The sequence below is a fragment of the Rhinatrema bivittatum genome, chromosome 1, assembly GCF_901001135.1.
Source record: "Rhinatrema bivittatum chromosome 1, aRhiBiv1.1, whole genome shotgun sequence".
Lineage (NCBI taxonomy): Eukaryota > Metazoa > Chordata > Amphibia > Gymnophiona > Rhinatrematidae > Rhinatrema > Rhinatrema bivittatum.
In genome coordinates, this window is record NC_042615.1 from 320,296,361 (window position 1) to 320,318,146 (window position 21,786).

General features: G+C 44.5%; 1 protein-coding gene across 1 annotated transcript in view; it reads right to left on the reverse strand.

The window, feature by feature from the left end:
* SMARCAD1 (SWI/SNF-related, matrix-associated actin-dependent regulator of chromatin, subfamily a, containing DEAD/H box 1) overlaps positions 1-21,786 on the reverse strand; it is a 470,565-nt gene that overhangs the window by 431,273 nt on the left and 17,506 nt on the right. The window contains exons 3-4 of the mRNA XM_029597690.1: positions 12,878-13,052; positions 3,820-3,991 (exon numbers count right to left, since the gene is read on the reverse strand). Of these exons, the coding sequence (XP_029453550.1) occupies positions 3,820-3,991; positions 12,878-13,052 (347 nt within the window). The remainder of the gene's footprint in view (positions 1-3,819; positions 3,992-12,877; positions 13,053-21,786) is intronic.

Consider the following 21,786-nt stretch of genomic DNA (forward strand, 5'->3'; position numbering starts at 1 on the left):
ACTGCTTTGTCTCGAAGTCTGTGGGCGAACCGCAGGCAGGCTAATCTGAACGCCCGTGCTTCTAGGCGGTTGATGTTCCACCCCGCCTCTTCTTCGTTCCACCGCCCTTAGGCAGTTAGCTCTTCGCAGTGTGCGCCCCACCCGTGTAGACTGGCATCTGTGGTGAGCAGGGTCCAGGTTGGGGAGGATAGTCTTGATTCCCGGCTCATGTGGCTGATCTGTAGCCACCACCGTAGCTGGGTCTGGACTCTGGCCGGTAGTGGTAGACGTACGGTGTAGTTCTGGGATCGTGGACTCCACCGTGATAGAAGTGAGCATTGCAGGGGCCTCATGTGGGCTCGCGCCCATGGCACCACTTCCAGTGTGGATGCCATTAGTCCGAGGACTTGCAGGTAATCCCATGTTGTGGGACGGGAGGCGCTCAGCAAGGTCTGGAGCTGGTTCCACAGCTTTGATCTCCTCATAGGGGTCAGGCTGACCTTGTCTTCCTTGGTGTCGAATCGGACTCCTAGGTATTCCAGCGACTGTGAGGGCTGTAGGGAGCTCTTGTTTGTGTTGACTACCCAACCTAGGCTTTCCAGTAGAGTTATGACTCTGCTGGTTGCTTGGTGGCTTTCCTCCGGTGATTTTGCTCTGATCAGCCAATCGTCCAGGTAGGGATGAACGAGGATTCCTTCCTTCCTGAGTGTTGCCGCCACCACTACTATTACCTTGGTGAACGTCCGGGGTGCAGTGGCTAACCCGAAGGATAGTGCCTGGAACTGGTAGTGATGATTCAGGACCTTGAAGCGTAGGTAGCGCTGGTGTTCCTGATGAATTGGGATGTGTAGGTAGGCCTCCGACAGGTCCAGGGATGTGAGGAACTCTCCTGGTTGTATTGTACGTATGACTGATCGTAGGGTTTTTCCATGCGGAAGTGTGGGATCCTTAGGTGTCGGTTGACCGACTTGAGGTCCAGGATGGGTCTGAATGTACCCTCTTTCTTGGGTACGATAAAGTAGATGGAGTAATGTCCAGTATTTATTTCCCGTGTAGGTACCGGGGTTATGGCCTCGAAAGCCAGAAGTCTGGTCAGTGTAGCTTCCACTGCCGCCCTCTTGCGGGGGCCGTGGCAGGGAGATTCCACGAACTTGTCCGGAGGGGTTCTAAAGAAGTCCAGGTAGTACCCCCTCTCGGATGATGGCTAGGACCCACTTGTCCGAAGTTATCTCGACCCATCTGTGGTAGAATAGGGTTAACCTGCCCCCTATGGCTTCTTCCCTTGGATGGGTCGGCTGAATCTCATTGTGGGGTGCGGCTGGGGCCTGGACCCGAGCTGGTTCCCCTCTTGCTGTGCTTGTTCCGAAAGGACTGGTTCCTGCCCGTAGGGCAGGGCGCTTGATAGTTGCTCTTGTAAGGGTTGAAGCGCTGTGAGCTTCTGCCTCTGGAGGACCTGGGGAAGGGACGCTGGTTTCTCTTCGTCTTGTCTTCTGGCAGGCGAGGTAATGGGAAGTTGCCCCATTTGTTGGCCAGTTTTTCTAGTTCGCTGCCAAAGAGAAGGGATCCTTTGAAGGGCAGTCTCGTGAGGCGTGTCTTGGAGGAGGCGTCAGCCGACCAATTTCGAAGCCAGAGTTGTCTCCTGGCTGCCACTGTGGACGACACTCCTCTGGCTGCTGTGCGCACTAGATCGGAAGCCGCGTCAGTGAGGAATGATAGTGCTGATTCCATGTCTTCTCCCGGGGTGTTGTTCCTGGCTTGAGATAAACAGGAACGTGTCACCACGGTGCAGCAGGCCGCAATCTGCAGGGACATGGCTGCTACCTCAAATGATTGTTTTAGTATGGCTTCCAGGCGCCGGTCGTGTGCATCCTTGAGCACTGCTCCTCCCTCCACTGGGATGGTAGTGCGCTTAGTGACCGCGCAGATTATGGCGTCCACTCTAGGGCACGCCAGATGTTCCTTGGTCGCTGGGTCCAGGGGGTACATGGCCGACAAGGCTCGACCTCCTTTGAATGAGGACTCCAGAGCATTCCAGTCCAGGTCAATTAGCTGTTGTGCCGCCTGTAAGAGAGGAAAATGGCGAGACGTCTGTCGAAGGCCCTCCAGCAGGGGGTTTATTCTAGGTTCCCCCGAGGTGCCTTGGCCCGGGATAGCGAGCTCCGATAGGCATTGGGATACAAGGTCCGGAAGCTCATCCTTTGTGAAGAAGCGTCTCATGGTTTGATGTGGCTCCGTCCCCGAGGGGAGTTCCCCCTCCTCAAGGGGCTCGACTACCTCTTCGGAGAAATCCGTGTCCCCGTAGGTGGGGCTTCTGGGTGGTGGGAGCCTGTGCCTAGGCCTCGAGGGTCCTGGGGCATGAGGGTCTTCCGGTGGCGCATATGGCTGGTCCGCCCAGGGTTCAGTTTGCATTTTGACAAAGGTTTGAATCCCCTTAAACAACTCCACCCAAGAGATCGACGCTGGGTCTAAGTTGAGGGGCGCCGGTTCCCTGGGGGTCCACTTCTGTGGAGTGGATTCACTGGGGCCTGCTAGGTCCAGGGTGCCCCCTGAGGAGCTAGCACTGGGCCCTGGGTGGGGCTGGCCCTGACCTGGATCTCCCAGGGCCTCCTCACAGTGTGCGCATAGCGCGTCGGCTTCCTCGCTCTGTGCGGCTCTGATGTGGCATGCTGGGCAGAGGCCTTGAGCTTTTATTCCTGTTTCTGGAGGTGCCATTTCCGTGGACGCGTAAGCTCTTATGCACTCCATTGCGTCTGATATGTGCGCGCAATTCTGTTCTGTGCGCGCAATTCTTGTTCTGTGCGCGCAACTTATGCACGTAAGGTTTTATGTGCGCCTAGGTTTATGCGCACAAGTAATTTTGTGCGCTTAGCTTAATTTGTGCGCTCGGATCGGACGGCGGTCGGCGAACAGGGCCAAGATGGCAATGGCGAGCATGCGGGCAATATGGCGACCTCCTCGGAGGGTCTCCACGTGGGCAGACCATGGAACGGCCGGGGCCTAGCCCTGCTAGGGCGGATCAACCCGGTGGCACAGGTTCTGATCGCCGACCTGTGCTCCTCCTCGATCTTTGGAGACCGGCTTAAAGTAGAAGATTTCCACCTTACCTTGTCTTCGGCGCTTCCCAGTTTCGCTCCGGGCGGTCTCCGGCTGCGGGGGAGAGGGCAAATACCTTCACCGCCGCACTCGAGGGGTGCACCCGCTGCCTCTCAGCCGCGCCCGGGATCGGGGGCTAGGTCCTCGCTGCGATTCGGCCGCCGGACCGAGGCTGCCTCTACGCCGCGCCCGAGGATTCGGGGGCTAGGTCCCTGCCGCGAATCGGCCACCGGACCGAGGCTCACCTCCGAGGGACCACGGAAATCGGGAAACTCAACTGGGGGAGGGACCCGAGGGTATCACCGCAGGAGTGCGGGGCTCGTCTTCAGGTAGGTTTCTTCTTTAAATTTCAGGTTTTGTTCTTTAATTTTGGTCTAACGCTCTGAGAACGTGCAGATAGTCCCTAACTGCTATGGAGACGGAAAATACTGAAGAGCTGCACTTCCTGCAGGGGTATATGTACTAAGGGCTGACGTCAGATTGAAATCTGATCCGTCTCCAACTGCTAACAGGAGTACACTATACCCATTGGTCCTGAGTCCATCTGCTACATGCTAGGAAAGGAAAATTGTGCATCCCTAGACCTCCTCGGCATCAGGTTGACCACTCTTGCATTAGAACCACTGTTCTGTTCGTTACTTTTAAATAAACTTCAAAAGCAAACTGTATGACTGTATGTTTACATTAATTCTTTTTTGCACCGCACACCTAGGATAAATAATCTAATAAGCAATATTTGCTAATTACTTGTAATAAATCCTCTTCACGTCTTTGTGGAAATATATCCTTCAGTTTTTTGAGCTTGAAACTGTTGCTTTCTTCTTCATGGTCAGAAGTGTGGGCCACACCATTTGTATGGTTTGCTTTAACACGGGGCTGTTTACTGGAGATTCCAGAGATATCCTTACTGTCATCACTTCTGAAATTGCAAGGGGGAAGGGGAAGAAAGAATAAAAATACATGTATTATGTATTATACCAAATATACCAAAGAATAAAAATACATTTATGTATTATGTATTATACCAAAACTAATATATAATCATATACAGTGATAGGGCACTGCGTGCAGGAAGATCACAACACCCCCGGTAACCGGGATAGGGCACTGCGTGCAGGAAGATCACAACACTCCTGGTACCAGGGATAGGGCACTGCGTGCAGGAAGATCACAACACTCCCAAGTTAATTCACTGATATAATAAATCAATAAAAGATTGAGTAGGTTGATAAAATACATCTAGTAGATTGAATAAAGAGCTGATATTTCTCCTCTCCTCACACCAAACAAAAGCAACACACAAGCAGAGAAGCCCTTCTTATAAAGCTTAGGTGGTGAGTAAAAGTAGGAGGGAAAGTAAACGTACTGGCCACTTCAAAAATACTTACCAACAATTACCATATACATATATTCGAAGTGTGTATAATAATTCTTATAATAATATCTTAACCACAGAGAATACGTAGTAAAAATTGACAGACACCAATCCTAACACATCCCAATCACACAAGGTGTCCCCCAAGGTTCATCTTTATCATCAACCCTATTCAACATATACCTCTTACCACTCTGCCAATTACTGTCCGACTTAGGCCTGAAATTTTTCCTTTATGCAGACGATGTGCAGGTTCTTATCGCAATCCAAAAATCAATTGATGAATCCATGCTTTTCTGGGAATCTTGCCTCACCTCAGTAACATCCATGCTATCCAACCTCCACTTAGCTCTAAACACATCAAAAACAGAACTACTCATCATTTCCACTCATCCTGACTGCTCTCCCCACAACACACCACAGAATACAACTGCTCCACAACACAAATTACATGCTGTAAGAGACCTGGGCGTCCTTATCCATCATCAACTAAACTTTAAACCCTATATCAAATCCCTCATAAAGGGAGGCTTCCACAAATTAAATGTCCTCAGGAAACTCAAACCCTTGCTCCACACTAACGATTTCCGAACTGTAGTCCAGACCACTATGCTTGCAAATCTGGACTATTGCAACGCCCTTCTACTCGGCCTTCCTGCTACAACAATCAAGCCACTCCAGATTCTCCAAAATTCCATGGCCAGAATCATAACAAACACTCACAAAACAGAACACATTACCCCAATTTTAAAAGACCTGCACTGGCTGCCTATCTCCTTCTGCTCACAATACAAAACCCTTACCATTCTTCATTGCTCATTATACAAATTCAATCACACCTGGCTGGAAGAAATGCCTCACTTCCGCACTGCCAACCGTCCCACAAGAAGTGCTCATGCAAGTACCCTTCACATTCCGTCCCTTAATTCTGCGCATCTGTCCCTCACCAGAGAAAGGGCTTTCTCCATAGCTAGCACCAACCTCTGGAACTCCCTCCCCGCCTCCCTCCGTATAGAGCAATCTCTCACCAAATTCAAAAAAGGAGTCAAAACATGGCTCTTTAAGCAGGCATACCCTGACACAAATATTACGTAGACCTCATCTAAATGGACCTTTCCTATGACTTTCCACTGCCAGTCCCTCCCCTTCCACCAGTGCCCCATACCTTTTCCCCCTGGAAATTTTGCCCTTTTGTAACCCCGAGCATACGTACACAATGATAAAGATAAAGTTGTATAGATTGTACAAAGTTATGTTCTTTCTTTCTACCTTTCCTATAGTTTGTTTTATGTTTCTTATATATCTGATATGCTTCACCATGCACATATTTTACGCCATTTGCTTTAACTATATGTTACTCTGTTCTATGTATTTTCCTCCTTTTCAGTTCAATGTAAGCTGGCATGATGTGCCTTACGAATGTCGGCAAAGAAAAGCCTATAAATAAATAAAGCAAAATTGCTTACCTTGTAATAGGTGTTATCCCAGGCAGCAGGATTTAGTCCTCACATATGGGTGACGTCAGTAACGGAGCCCCTAGTGCGGGAAAACTTCTGTCAAAGTTTCTAGAAACTTTTGACTGGCCCTGGGAGGCCACTGAGCATGCCCAGCATGCCATGATAGTCTCTGCCACAGGTGTCTCACTTCAGTCTCGTATGTAGCAATAAGCTTTAGCAAAAATAAAATAATAAAATGTATCAGACCCAACTCCGCGGGGTGGCAGGTGGGTTTCGTGAGGACTACATCCTGCTGTCCTGGGATAACACCTATTACAAGGTAAGCAATTTTGCTTTATCCCAGGACAAGCAGGATGCTAGTCCTCACATATGGGTGATTAGCAAGCTAGAGGCCGAGTCATTTTGTAGTGAAGCAACAGTGAAGTATTGTTGTTGAAATGAGTCAGCCGAAGATCAGAGTAGGTTGGATGTAGAAGGAGTTGGGATTAAACTGGAAACAAGTTCTTTAAAACAGCTTGTCCATAGGCTGAATCTTGTCATCCTTCTTTGTCCAGACAGTAATGAGCTGCAAATGTATGAAGAGAACTCCATGTTGCTGCTTTACATATGTCAAGAATTGGCACTGAACGATATAGTGTGCAACTGAGGTTGACATTGCTCGTACCGAGTGTGCTTTCACTCGGCCCTGCAGAGGAAGGCCTGCTCTTTCATAGCAAAACTGTATGCAATCTGCTAGCCAATTGGATAGAGTATGTTTACCCACTGCGTTACCCGGTTTGTTCGGGTCAAAGGATTTTCTGTCTGTTGAGGTGCGGTTTAAGTAAAAGGATAATGCACGCTTACAGTCTAAGGTATGTAGGGCTGTTTCTCCCGGATGGGAGTGAGGTCTTGGAAAAAACGTGGGTAAAACTATGGATTGGTTCAAGTGGAATTCCGTGACTACCTTGGGAAGGAATTTTGGATGTGTACGGAGAACCACTCTGTCATGTAGGAGCTTTGTATAAGGTGGATACGTGACGAGTGCTTGTAATTCACTAACTCTTCTAGCTGATGTAATGGCTATGAGGAAGACAGTTTTCCATGTGAGAAATTTAAGATCACAGGAGTCCATGGGTTCAAAAGGAGAACGCATGAGTCTTGTTAATTCCAGATTTAAGTCCCATTCTGTGACTGGAGGTTGAATTGGTGGTTTGAGTTGAGTTAAACCTCTCATAAACCTGCTGACGAGAGGTTGTGTAGAAATTGGTGCATCTCCCATCTTGTTATGGTAAGCAGAGATAGCACTTAAATGGACTCTTACAGATGAAGTTTGAAGACCAGAGTCTGAAAGATGGTATAAGTAGTCTAGTAGAGAAGTAGTAGTGCAAGTGAAAGGATCGATTTTGTTTTGCTTGCACCACAAGGTGAATCTCTTCCATTTAATGCGTAGTTCTTTCGTGTGGAAGGTTTACGTGAAGCTATAAGTACTCGAGATATATGAGCGAAAGATTGAGTGGTTGTAAAATCAAGCTTTCAACATCCATGCTGTCAGGGATAGGGATTGGAGGTTAGGATGGCGCAAGCGACCCTGATCCTGAGTGATGAGATTGGGAGCTACTCCCAGACGTATTGGATCCCTGACTGAGAGGTCTAGAAGTGTGGGAAACCATACTTGTCGAGGCCAATAGGGGGCGGCTATGAGTATCATGGACCCCTTGTCCTGTTGTAGTTTCACAAGAGTTTTGGTTAAGAGCGGTATTGGAGGATACGCGTAGAGAAGACCTGAGTTCCAAGGGCAAGCAAAGGCGTCCTTTGCTGGTTGACTCCTCTGTGTAGGGAACAGAACTTGTCCACTTTGTGATTCAGATGTGATGCAAAGAGGTCTATTGTCGGTTGACCCCAACGTTGAAAAATCCTGGTCGCTACTGAGGGATCCAGGGACCATTCGTGTGGATGGAATTGACGACTGAGTCGATCTGCTAGTACATTTTGTATACCTGCCAGATAAGTGGCCCGGAGAAACATTGAATGTGTGAGGGCCCAGGCCCAAATCTGTGCAGCCTCTTGACACAGGAGATACGAGCCCGTACCTCCCTGTTTGTTGATGTACCACATGGCCTCTGTGTTGTCCGTCTGGATAAAAACAGTCTTGTGCGAAAGGCAGCCCTTGAACGCATGCAGCGCATAACGTATAGCTCAAAGCTCCAGGAAATTGATTTGAAATGTTGCCTCGAGTTTTGTCCAAATACCCTGGGTTTGGAGAGTGTCTATGTGAGCTCCCCAACCCAAGGTGGATGCATCTGTAGTTAACGTTATCTGTGGGACCGATTGTTGGAAGGGTAGGCCCTTGCGCAAATTGTCTTTGTTCATCCACCATAGAAGGGATGAACGTAGTTGGTGAGTTACTTGAATTGGAGAATGGAGTGGTTGAATGGCTTGGATCCATTGTGATCGTAATGTCCATTGGGTTTCTCTCATGGCGAGCCTTGCCATAGGAGTTACATGAACTGTGGAGGCCATGTGGCCTAGTAAGGTTAGAAACTGATGAGCTGTTGCTTGTGTCTTTGAGTGGAGCGATTTTGCTATCAAGGATAGTGTTTCTGCTCGATCCTCGGGTAGAAAGGCTTTTGCAAGTGTGGTGTCCAGTTCTGCTCCTATGAATTGGAGCAGAGGAGACGGTGTGAGATGGGATTTTTGATAATTGATGAGGAATCCAGTGGAGTGAAGTAGAGCAATTGTCTGGTTGCGAGAACTTATTGCTCCTTGCTGAGATTGACTCCTGATGAGCCAGTCGTCTAGATACGGGAAGACATGGACACCTTGCTTGTGCAAGTGTGCTGATATTACTGCTAGATATTTTGTGAATACTCTGGGAGCAGAGGCGAGTCCGAATGGCAGTACTCTGTATTGGAAGTGTTGATGACCCACCATGAAGCACAGATATTTGCGGTGAGGAGGAAATATTGGGATGTGAGCGTAAGCGTCTTGGAGATCCAAAGAACAGAGCTAATCTTCTTTTTGGAGAAGTGGAAGCATGGTGCCTAAAGAGACCATCCTGAACTTTTCTTTTTTGAGAAATTTGTTGAGATTTCTGAGATCTAGGATGGGACGTAGGCCTCCTGTTTTCTTTGGAATGAGAAAACATCGGGAGTAGAATCCTCTCCCCTGCTGAGACCGGGGCACCGGTTCTATAGCCCTGGATCTCAGAAGGGTGGATAATTCTATTTGAAGTTGAGAAATGTGAGTTTCGTTGAGATGAATGTGACTTGTGGAAAATCCATTGGAATTGAGAGGAAGTTGAGTTGATATCCTCGAGATATTATGGACAGAACCCACTGATCTGTTATTGTTATCCAAGTGCTGTAAAATTTGGATAATCTGCCTCCTACAGGGAGTTCTGGTCCAGGATTTTGTGAGTGGCTGAGTTCCCTGGAGATACCTTCAAAAGCCCGCCGCAGGACCTGTTTGAGTAGCAGGCTGGGCCCTGAGCGCTCTCTGCTGACGAGGCTGAGGTCTGTGCTGAGGCCTTGATTGTCTAGGCCTGTTTGCAGGAGGGTAGAATCGTTTTTGACGATAATAGGGTTTCCTCATTTCCCTCCTTTGGGTTCGATGAACAGCATGGGAAGTAGATTCATGAGGTAAGGAGGAGAGCTGTCTTAAGGTCTCATTATGTTCTTTCAGTTGGGAGACTGCTTCTTGGACTTTTGTGCCAAATAAATTGTCTCCTGCGCATGGGAGATCCAATTTCTCTTGGACCTCTGGCCTAAGGTCTGATGCCTTAAGCCAGGCCCACCTTCTGGCACTTATCCCTGAAGCTGCAATTCTGGATGATGTCTCAAAAGAATTGTATGCAGCTCGTACCTCATGTTTTCCAGCTTCAAAAGCCTTGTGGACAAAGTTTTGTGCTGACTCTCTGTATTCTTGGAGGAGAGATGGAATGAAATCCTCCATCTGCTTCCAGAGGTTTCGTTGGTATTGGGTGATATATAGCTGATAAGCTGCTATTCTGGAATTTAGCATAGCACCCTGGAATACCTTACGACCTAGATTGTCCAGAAAACTGTTGTCCTTCCCAGGAGGATTAGAAGAATGCACTCTTGTTCTCTTTGCTTTCTTCTGTGCGGATTCAACCACCACTGAAGTATGTGGTAATTGAGATTTCTGATATCCTGGTGCAGTTTGGACTAAGTATGTTGAGTCCATTCTTTTATTAATGGGAAGGACTGAACATGGATGTTCCCACATTCTGTGTTGAAGTTGAAGGAGAACGTCATGTATGGATATTGCCATAATTTGTTTAGGAGGATCTACAAATTGTAATACCTCAAGAGTCTGATGACGTAGATCCTGCTCAGACCCTAACTTGAAGGGGATAGTGTCAGCCATATCTTGAACAAAGGCAGAAAAGGTGAGGTCCTCTGGTGGGGACTGTTTTCTTGGGTGTGGTGGAGAAGGGTCAGACATAAAAGTTTCAGAAGTGTCTGACTGTGAATCACTCCATGTGTCGTAATCTGGAGTGTGTGGTCGTGTTTTTCCAGGAGCAGAAGGAGGCGGCACACCAGATGGTCCTGGAATGGGCTCTGGAAGAGAAGAGTCCTCTTCTACTGGATTTGCCGGTAAAGAATCCAGTAAATCTTGATATTTCCTGTGTATTGCTGAATATAATGCTGATTCAGCCGATACTGTATCTCCAGAAGGACCTGGCATCGACAATGTTGTATGTGGCATCGATGGCATTGTGGAGTTTGGATCAGGAACCGATGACATCGAGAAAAATCTCGTACGCGTCATCATGGATGTCTGAGTCGAATTTGAGGGTAACAACGATGCCTCACTGGAAGAAATAGGAGGCATCGATGTAGATATCGATGAGAAAGCTGTTGTACGCTGCATCGATATGTCCCTTGGTATCAGAAAGGTTCCTGGTTTCAGGAAAGAATCCGTTGTCTGTACGATGCTCGGTATCGAGAATGGATCTGGCACCGGGGCGGTGCTCGTCAAGTGGACGGTGGTTGGCATCGAGACTGTGCCCGGCATCGGGAGATTTCCCCGGAATCGGTGTCGTTGGTAACTCAGTCATCGGCACTGGTTGTGCCGGCATCGGTGACGTCTTAGACAAGTCAGATGTCACCGGCATCGGCGATGCTGCCGGCATCGGTGCAGGAACCGGTAAACTTTCTTTAATAGCTTGTAGGACTGCTTCCTTTATAAATGCGGTTAAGTCCTGTGGCATCGGAGTCGACAGCAATGTAGATGGAGATGGTGCTGTTTTCAGTGTATCTGCCTTGGTAGACCTATCGGGCATCGAAGTGTCGGTACGTTTTGTCCGCTTTTCGATTGGTTCCTCACGGATAGGTGTCGAAGGTGAGGCCGAGGCATGGCGGTTTCGATGTTTATGTTTGGGCCTTACCTCTACCGCTGAGTGAATCGATGATGTCAATGGCGTAGGCGAGGATTTTCCTCCGGAAGTCTCCAGTCGACGTTTTTTTAATAAAACTTTATGTGAAGCACCTACCGGTGAGGACTTCTTGGAAGTGGATGGAGAGGGAATTAACTGCAAACTAAAGAGTTGCTGGATTTCGTCTCTTGGCGCAGTTTTCGCCCTTTTGGTGTCATTTCTTGGCATTTTTCACATGAAGTATCGTGCTGATCACCCAAACATCGAATGCACTCTAAGTGCAGATCTGTAACCGACATTGTTCGATTATAAGTCGGGCATTTTTTAAACCCCGACGCCACAGTATCATCGACGGCCCTCAATGACTGAAAATGAAAGTAGCGTTTATTCGCTAAGTTACTTCACCAGCCGGTGAAGTGAGACGAGTGAGATCCCGTGAGGGAGAATTTATAAAATAACTATGTTATTATCGAAAAAAACTGAGAGTACTCTCAGGGGGCTCCGGTGTCCGTGCTGCTAGCCAGCGGTGCGGAAAAACGAAGACTGAAGTGAGACACCTGTGGCAGAGAATATCATGGCATGCTGGGCATGCTCAGTGGCCTCACAGGGCCAGTCAAAAGTTTCTAGAAACTTTGACAGAAGTTTTCCCGCACTAGGGGCTCCGTTACTGACATCACCCATATGTGAGGACTAGCATCCTGCTTGTCCTGGGATAAATTCCAGGACCACCTTTCTAAAATGCACAGGGATTGGCAAATTCAAAACATGCACTAGCATTTCACGTGCCAGTGCCTGGTAACAAAAATAATAAACAAACAAGTTCTAGTCACACTGACTGATCACATTACTTGTTTTGTCAAGCTACCAACCGTTTCCATTTCCCATCCCCCATATATTAAACCATCACGTCAGTGGGAACCTTGGTAACATCAAAAAATAAGAGGGCAGCCAACAGGAATACATATTCATTCCTAAACTGACCTGAAAAGTGTCAAATTGTATCATTTTCTGTTAGTGCGCACTAACAATGGATAATGCGCACTAACTTCCCGTTAGTGCGCACTAACCAAAAAAACGATTTTTCACGATAAATCAGGGGAATTTCTATTGTATCGCACTCTTTACCGATTAATGATTTAAAAAATATCGGACGATAATTTTAATCGTTAAAAAACGATTCACATCCCTAATATGTAGTATGCAGTGCCACCTGCTACCTTCAGTCTGCACTTTGAGGAATGCGAGCCAACACTATCTTTACTGTGGTTGTGGGAAAGGCAGAGGCAATTAAAAATGGTTTCTGCCCCCAGAGTGCTGCATGCATGCCTTGAAGTAATTGGGAAGGGGGGGGGTGGGGGGAAGGTGACCATCAGAAGGATGTGCAAGTTCACTAGTGGGCAGTGTGAGATCATGGTGCTGTCTGGTGTTATGTAAACAATCCCCAGGGAAAGGAGTAGAGGTGGCGAGAAGCACAAGGTTCTCCTCTGTCCTTTTTGACAGGTTCTAGTAGTAAAACAAAAAAAAAAAAATTAAACTACTGTATAAGAAGCTGACAAACACTACATACCACTGACTATGTTCAGTTTTATAACTTACATTCTGAATTCATGGCTTTTCTTCTCAACAGCATTTTGTTTTGCAGCAGAACTGTTTTCAGGTTCCACATCGTCACTGTCTGAATCCAAATTTATAATCTCTATGCTTTGCTGCCTCTTGATATATGATGAATCTGCAGGCCTTTTAGTTTCAGGTGTCTCTGGAACACTGGTTACTGAGCAAGAAAGTAAACAGTAGTTAAAGCTTGTTCCACTACCAACGTTTCTTAACAGATCCAAGAATATCACATAAATCAAAGGTACTCAGTTTCTGGAAACCAAAGAACTACATTAGCACTATTTTTAGGCCTACCCGCAAATGTTACAAGACCATTACAACTTCTGCAGAACTCAGCAGCTAGACTTTTGACAGGAACCAATGATCCGAACATATCACCCCAATATTGAAAGAACTTCACTGACTACCCGTCAAATATATGGCCCAGCATAAAATCTTGTCCCTAATTACTGGAACCCTGGAACTGATTACCTTCCGAAAAAAACTCAAGACTTGGCTTTTCCTCCAAGCCTTCCCTTAAGCCTAACATTGCAACAGTACTTTCATTTAGCCCAATAGCCTAAATGACCGACCCAGCCACTGTATAGACATACGTTCTCATCCTCCAGTTTTTTCTGTCCTTTATTTCCTGGCTACTCTAGCCCCCAAGTTCATTCTCCCTGTTATTTGTAACTGCGCTTCGGCCTTCCTGTTATATGGTTATGTTCAGTTAATCCCTAAGTTTGATGTAAACCGATCTGATATGAAGCTTGTCATGAAGTTCGGTATAGAAAAATGTTAAATAAATAAATAATTAATAAATAAAACCCTCTACAATGAAAAAACTGAATGGCTAATCTCACTTCATTTCTACATCCCTTCCAGAAATACTAGATCAACCAGAACAGGGATGTTGCCAATTCCTTCCCCTAAAATTGTGCATCTAAATAATGTAAGAGAAAGAACTCTCTATTGGTGGACCCCAACTTTGGAACTCTGTTCCACAAGAATTACGATTAGAAACAGACATCAAATCATGGCTATTTAAACAAGCCTTCCAAGAGCTGGTAAAAATGATTTCAAACTACTGATTTTATACCAAGGTAATGTATATATGTTTTATTGTATTATCTCTACTCTTACTATACTGCCTCTCTAATTGTTTAAATTGTATGATTATTTAGCCTATTTTTAGTTTACTATTTTATTTATTTACATTATGAAACTATGTATCTACTTCCTTTCTTCTTTTGGAAATGCAAATATTTTTAAATGAATATTTGCTAACTACTGGAAACCGATTTGATATACTCACATGAAAAGTCTGTATATAAAAATTATTAAATAAATAAATAGCAGCAAATAATCTAAAGGCCATGTTCATAAAACCTGCCATTTTGGATCAGACTGATCCATCAAGCCCAGTATCTTATATCCAATACTGGTCAATCCAGGTCACAAGTACCTAGCAAGATCCTAAATAGTAGATAGATCCCATGCTGTTAACACCCAGGGATAAGTAGTGGCTTTTCCCAAGTCCATCTAGTTAATACAGTTTAGAGAGACTTTTCTTCTAAGAACTTGTCCAAATCTTTCTTAAATCCAGCTACACTAACTGCCTTTAAGTTATGGTGTTGGGGGTCAAATAATGCCTACAATACAGATAGTGCTCACCATGGATTTGTCTACTCCATCTGATATGCTCTTGACCAGACAATTGTCCAAGTAAGGAATCATATGAACCCCCACGTTTGCATAGAAATACTGTGACAAACAGCTAGACATTCTTTAAAAACTTACACAATTAATGCTAAGCCAAAAGGCAGTAAGCAACACTAGATGGTGGCTTTTCCCTACCACAATTTTTTGATACATACAGCTTACAGAAATATCTGTCTGAAATTGCAATGTACCAATGATTTATAAAAAGCCTCTCCTACCTACAGGAAGATTCCCCAGAATCAAGACCAGATCACTGGCTAGCTGAACTGGAGTTAGTCATAAACATGTATTAGGACCGTATAGGGCTTAGTGCTTCTCTGCTCAAAATGGGGAGGCCATGAGCACTGTTTTCTGGGATGTTTGACATCTGGGAAGTATTTATTTTGTGTAACAGCTTACAAGGTGGCCCACTGCAGACCTTCGAAAAGTAAAGGGTGGTTCATAAGAGAAAGTGGTAGGGATCTGAAGTTTATTGGCCTTTCACAAGATCTTCTGCCTCCTTGAACTTCTTTCTGAAAGAGTGCCTCACTGCATGGTGCATTAAACAAGCCTTTCTGCACATCTTTCCTGAAGCCCACAACTTTGTGTGTTCATGTTTATAGCAGAGGTTCTTGTTACAGTATCAAACCATTGCTGGTACTCCTCACCAGTCTCCAGCAGGTTGAGGAAGTCTGCTTGTTCTGCTAAGAGAAATTAGGTGACTTCTGATTATATCTATACCTATATCTCCCCCAAGATAGTGGTAAGATGATAACTGTAAATGAAGCACAGGATTCTAATAATATTTCTTCCCAAGAAGATCTGGGACCTTGGAATCTCATGAGTTCTTGCTTTTCTGTACTTTTTTCGGAGCAAATTAAACAACCATACTGTGGTGTGGCAAATGGGGCCCACTGAATCTCTCAGCTGTCTAGACACAGTACTTGGTAACCTCCTTACTACCAACCAGAAACAATGTACGGGATTTCTCATTTTCTTCCATACATTAAAAAAAAAAAAAAAAAAAAGTGTGGTAGGGCACTGGCACCAACTCTTTGGTGGCATCCATGTATATGAAGTTGCTGAAGAGATGCCCAACTTTTGAGGTTCAGCCTCAACTTTCAACTTAAAAACGAATAGCATTAGTCATTTTCTGAACACTGATTTTCAGGAGGAGATCTGTTCTCTGCCCATGGCAGAGATGGCGCCAATAGAAGGTGAGAAGACATACAAGTAAAGGCAATAAATATTTCAATCTCTGATTCAAAGAGAGTGAACTGAGCACAAGCCTAAGAGGGTGTCAAGTCCGGGTGTCAAGTCCTGGGGTCAAAGGCATACAAGGCCTAAAGGTCATTTTCTGACGAATGCAGTCTGTTAGCACTGAGGAGCAGAAGAGGCTTCCCACCCTAAAACCCTCCTAGTTTTTGACTGTGTAGAGGGAGCCAAAGCAGAATCCAAGCATTGAACCTGGTTCAATGCCAACATGCTTGGCACTGAAGAACAGATTATTCAACATGCTTAAAGATACTCAACTCCCAGACATTTGAACTTTAGCATGAACTTCTTTAATTCTTCTCTCCAATTATGCCTTAAAAATTGCAAAAGACAGTACCAGCGTTGGCCATGTCTTTCCTGGGGTCTAGAAGTCAGTACTAAAGATTTTGCTGGGACATCTAGAGACCTATTCAATATCAATTAAGTAGGGGTGACTGAGTCCACCTTTAGGCATAGTCATTTTGGGCAGTGCAGTCTCCTGAACTTTCATGTTTCTGAGACATGTGCCAAAGAGGCATGTCTATACTTCGGAACCTCTGCTCAAGTCTGCATCAGACTTCTCAGGTTCCTTGCTCAGGTATCCAGAGCCCTTCTCAGCTCCTGGAATACATGAAGATAGCACCAAAGCTGCAGCAGTACAAATGCCCATATATCTAGAATAAAAACCTTTAGATCTTTCCCAAAAGCCCCAGAACAAGCCCAGTCATATGCTCCACTTGTGAAATGTTTCAACTCCTTTTCTTCAGATAAAATAAACGAAATCTAACTGGTCAAACAAACATGCTGTTTTTGCCAACAAGCCTGCTACACCATAAAATAAACCTGATATCTGCAGAGTAGCACAGCACAATTTTCAGTCCAAATTGGTCCATGGAAGGAAAAAAAATGAATTCATCCATCAATAGAGCCATTATAGTTCTGAAATTTGTTCCATCTGCCCTGCTCTGCTCTTCACCATCAGTCCTGCTTTTACAAGGGCTAGAAAACCAATTCTCTTTATTAAAATTTATGAATAGTTTTCCAGATTTTAAATTAAAATAAACTAAAATTATGTACATAAAATGTAATACAACACAATCAACAGCATAAAATACAAAAAAAATTAAATTAAAAATAAAATCCCAGATGTACAACTCCATCCCTTCAAAGCAGACTACTACTAACAGACCAAGTCAAACTACTCCTACCTCAGAGCTCATTAACCAGGTCTTCACTTGCCACCAAAACTGCATTCAATCTTTTCCTCCCTAATTAACAGAGGTAGATCATGCCATAATTTAGGAATCACCACAGAAAATCTATTCTGCAATTTAACATGTCAATAGGTTTTGGCTGGTGGAAACCAAAACCGATGAAATACAAAGAGTGCAAATTACTGGAAGACTGGTTCCACTGTAAATGCTGATACATACGTGGAGGACATATTCCTTAAATAAGGACCAGAAGCTTAAACTTACAGCGACGTTTCAAAGTTAACCAGTGAAGCTTCATATGTAAAGGGGCTGCAGAATCATGTCTTAACCACCCATAATAACCCTTACAGACATATCCGGAATTACTTACAATCTCCAAACCATAACACTGGGGAGACCCCAGTATGTCATTACAAGAGCAAACATCACAGATTTTAATTGTTTATAATTCAAAATGGTTTTAGTTGTCTCACCACTCACAAATGCCCATAGCCAGTACAAAAACATCCACTATCTAATTCTCCAGATTCCAACCTGAGTTCAACTTAACACAAATATATTTCACTGGTTGCCATAACCATCACCCCATTGATCAATAGCTTGCATTTCTCCATAACAAATCCCACCTGCACCACTTCGGTTTCTTGGAATTTAAAACAAGACAGTTTTCTTTCAACCAATCACTATCAACATGCAATCATTAAACCAAGACATAACAGAGATCCTAGTCCAAAGTCAGCAAAATGTGGATACCTTCTGCATAATAAAAAAAAAAAAAAAAATCCAAATGAGCAAATATTGTCTAATGAAACCAAATATATATTGCATAAAATAGGGGATAGCGAGGATCCCTGTGTAATTCCATAATTCAACTTACACAAAGTGAGCACAATCCCTAAAAGTTCACCAACTGTGTCCTATCCTGTAGGAAATTCATTATCCATTTCAAAACAGGCCCCTCTAAACTGAGAGCCTGACAACATAATACAAGAATACTATGACAAATCAAGCAGCACAATCAAAGATGTAATAGCACAAAGTCCATCATGTCAACCATAATGGTCTCCATGCTACACCCCCTTCGGAATCTAGTATGCACCAGATACAATTTCCTAGCTGAATCCAAGAACTCCGAGAATTGGGAAGTTTCTATATTCTCCAACAACTTGGTACCTTAGGGACCAAATGCTACAGTCAGTGGTTAATTCAGTGCGGAGAAGCAAGATGGTATCAGTCTGAATAGCAGCTGCCGGTTTGAGCTTCTGACAGTGTCTCTTCATTTTGAATTATCTCTGGTTAGATTTTTCTAATCTCAGCATAGATAAGAGAAAGGCAAAGATCAAGGCCATTTCCACTGGACCTTCAACTCCTGTGATCTGCCTATCTGGTTGTTATTAGGAGGTGAAAACAGCCACCAAAGATAGCTGAAGACTAGCTTATGTCCGAGCCAGTTTCCGCAGGGTTGATTGCTGAAACTCTGCACCCCATTTTTCTACTCCCCTCAATTCCTGCTTTGGCTGTTCTTGCCAGCATGGGCTGGTTGGCCCAGTCTACCTGTTACCAGAAGGTGAAAAGGGCCACTGGAGATAGAGCACTGACAGCAGAATCAAAAAGGTACTATCAAAGGGGCATGCTTCTTCATAAGCTCATCACAGCATTATTCTCTCTTTTTTAGTTCTAGTTGTTTGATCTCATTGTAGAGAGAAAGCCAATCGGTTTATCCAAGGATACTGCATAAGCATGTGTTTTCTGGCTCCCACTCCTACCATTGCTTGTTAATTGCGAGCCTTTACTGTCATTCTGCACACAAGATGTAATCTATAGGTCGATATTTCTAAAATACTCTATAATGTGCCCTCTAGCACTGTACTGAAGCATCCAGGATTCTTCGGAGAATACTTCAAAACATAAGAATCTGTGTTTTGTGAATTTCTCTTTCATGCAATAAACATCTCCATATAAGTTGAAGTATGTACTAGAAAATGTAAAATTTCTCCTGAGGCTATGCCTCCTTTGTGTAAAGTCTTCTACACACTGTCAATGAAGTGCCAAATGAATTCACAGAAAAATGACCCAGAAGTACTCACCTATGGGCAGCCTAGTTAGAAACAACTCATAACATAGGGGAACTTAGAAATCATTTGTTTTAGAGTTAGGTTAAAACATAATTCATTATTAGATTCCAAAAATAGGAATTCTCTGATTTATAGTCAAATTAGGGTTTTCCCTGGTTTGGCTAGATTGACCCAGGAAAGCAGGAACTATTTCCAAAATTTGAGACTAAGGGTATTGAGAATTGGTATTACTTTTTTTTTTCGAGAACCCTTGTAAATGTATTATAAAATATCAAGGGAATACATTTATTTTCTTTGATCCTTGTTACTTAAAAAGGTTTTCTAAGAGATACACAGGGGAGCAACAACAAACTTCAGGCCCATCTCCAATCTCCCTTTCATAGCCAAGATTCTAGAAAAAATTGTCAACAACCAACTCTCTGAACATCTAGAAAATCAAAACATACTATTTCCAGCTCAACACAGCTTCAGAAAATTCTTTAGCACGGAAACACTACGGTACTACTTACCCTCACCGACACAATCCTCCGAGGACTTGACAGTGGTCAATCCTACCTACTGATTCTACTAGACATCTCCACCGCATTCGACACCATCAATCACTATATACTGTTAGACTAAAAGAAATTGGATTATGCGACACCACACTCAAATGGTTTGACTCGTACCTATCAGGCAGAGCCTACACAGTAAGAATAAATACAACAGAATCCAAACAAATACCCCTTTCATCCACCCTCTTCAATATATACCTGCTCCCCCTCTAAAATTCATGTCCGAATCAGGCCTTACCTATGTCTACGCAGATGACGTACAAATCCTGCTCCCCCTAAAAAAACAAAAAAACAAACAAAAAAAAAAACCCACCTTGAGAACACACTAAAAATCTTTCTCAACTGCTCTCTCTCTCTCTCTCACACAAACACAATAAAACAAATCCTATATATAACAAACAGTTCCACCATACCTTTCAGTCACAATTGTACAGTAACTCACATGGAGAAACAGATAACCTCCACAGTTAAAGACCTTGGCGTAGTACTAGACACCGAACTAAGCCTAAAAAAACACATTAGCACAGTGATAAAAGATGGATACTTCAAACTCCAGATCCTAAAAAGACTCAAACCACTTCTCTATTCCCAAGACTATCAAACCGTCCTCCAAACACTACTCTTCCCAAAACTCGATTACTGCAACACCCTCCCTCCTTGGCCTTCCTGCCGCCACTCTCAAACCAATGCAGCTACTTCAAAACGCAGAGCAAGATCACTCGCGAACAGCAAAAGATCTGACCATATCACACCTATCCTCAAGGACCTACACTGGCTACCCATCACATTCAGAATCCAATACAAAGCTCTAACACTCATCCACAAAAAACTCAACGACAAGATGGACTGGCTAAATGCATCCCTGCACTTTTACATCCCACAAAGGAAACTACGTTCCACCAACTCCAGACTCCTCCCAATCCCCTCCCCGAAAACGGTGCACCTGTCTACAGTTAGAGAACGAGCTCTATCAGTGGCAGGACCATCTCTCAATACCAATACAACTTAGAACCGAACCCTCGACTCAAATATTTTACAAACATCTGAAAACAGGGCTCTTTCAAAAAGCCTTTCCTCCAGTGACCTAACACTTCTCCATCCACTGTCCACCAGAATAATATCTTGCCATCCCCAGAATCGCCAAGAATGCACTACATTGATACTCGCTGATAGTCGCAATTTTCTAAGTTCCTAAGTCATTCCTTAAGTGTACATATACACTGTGTTAATATTGTTACTAACTTATTTTGTAAATCTATAAATTATGCTGTAAGTTTCTCAGTTACTCTGTTAGTGTATAGTTACACCATGGCGTTATTATTGTTTCTAAGTTATTATGTAAGAAATAAGAAGCCTGTTTCTTATTTGACTTTACTGTTTACTGTAAACCGATGGGATATCTCGATTGAATGGCGGTATATAAAAACAAATAAACAAAACAGCCACCATCTGACAAGCCCTCCAAGGCTCCATTATCACCTGGGAGTTCACCTACTCTGGGCCCTTCGCCAAGAGATCAACCCCGGAAACCCTCACCTCCCGTAGAAGACTCTCCCCACTCATCTTCCTTGCCAGGTTATCCATCGGACCCAGCATCCCCCCCAGAGGATCCATCATATTCACAGTTTTTGGAGAAAGTGGGCCACCTTTTGATAAACTCCAAAAAATCAAATTTGCAACCTACTCAAACCTTGCAATTCATCGGAGACCACATCGACACCATTCAGGACAAAGCCTTCCTGCCTCAGCCTCAAGTGCTTGCTCTGGCCACAATGGTCAGTCGCCTCTTAGAGAGTACATCAGCGCCAGCCCACCAAATTCTCACCATTCTGGGACACACGGCAGCGTCCAATGTTGTCACGCATACGCGACTACATATGCGTCATTTACAATGGGGCCTGAAGACTCCATGGACTCAGTTCCTTAGTTCACTGTCCACGCCTATCGCTCTGACAGCCAGCATGAAGATAGACCTACAGTGGTGGCTAACACCACCGGCGCTGACGACGGGCTCACCTCAACAATCCCCTCGGTATGTGATGCAAGCACCCCCATAAGTAAAGAGAAATAACAAATCTTAGCACTGCTCAACGCAGTATAAAGAGAAAAACAGT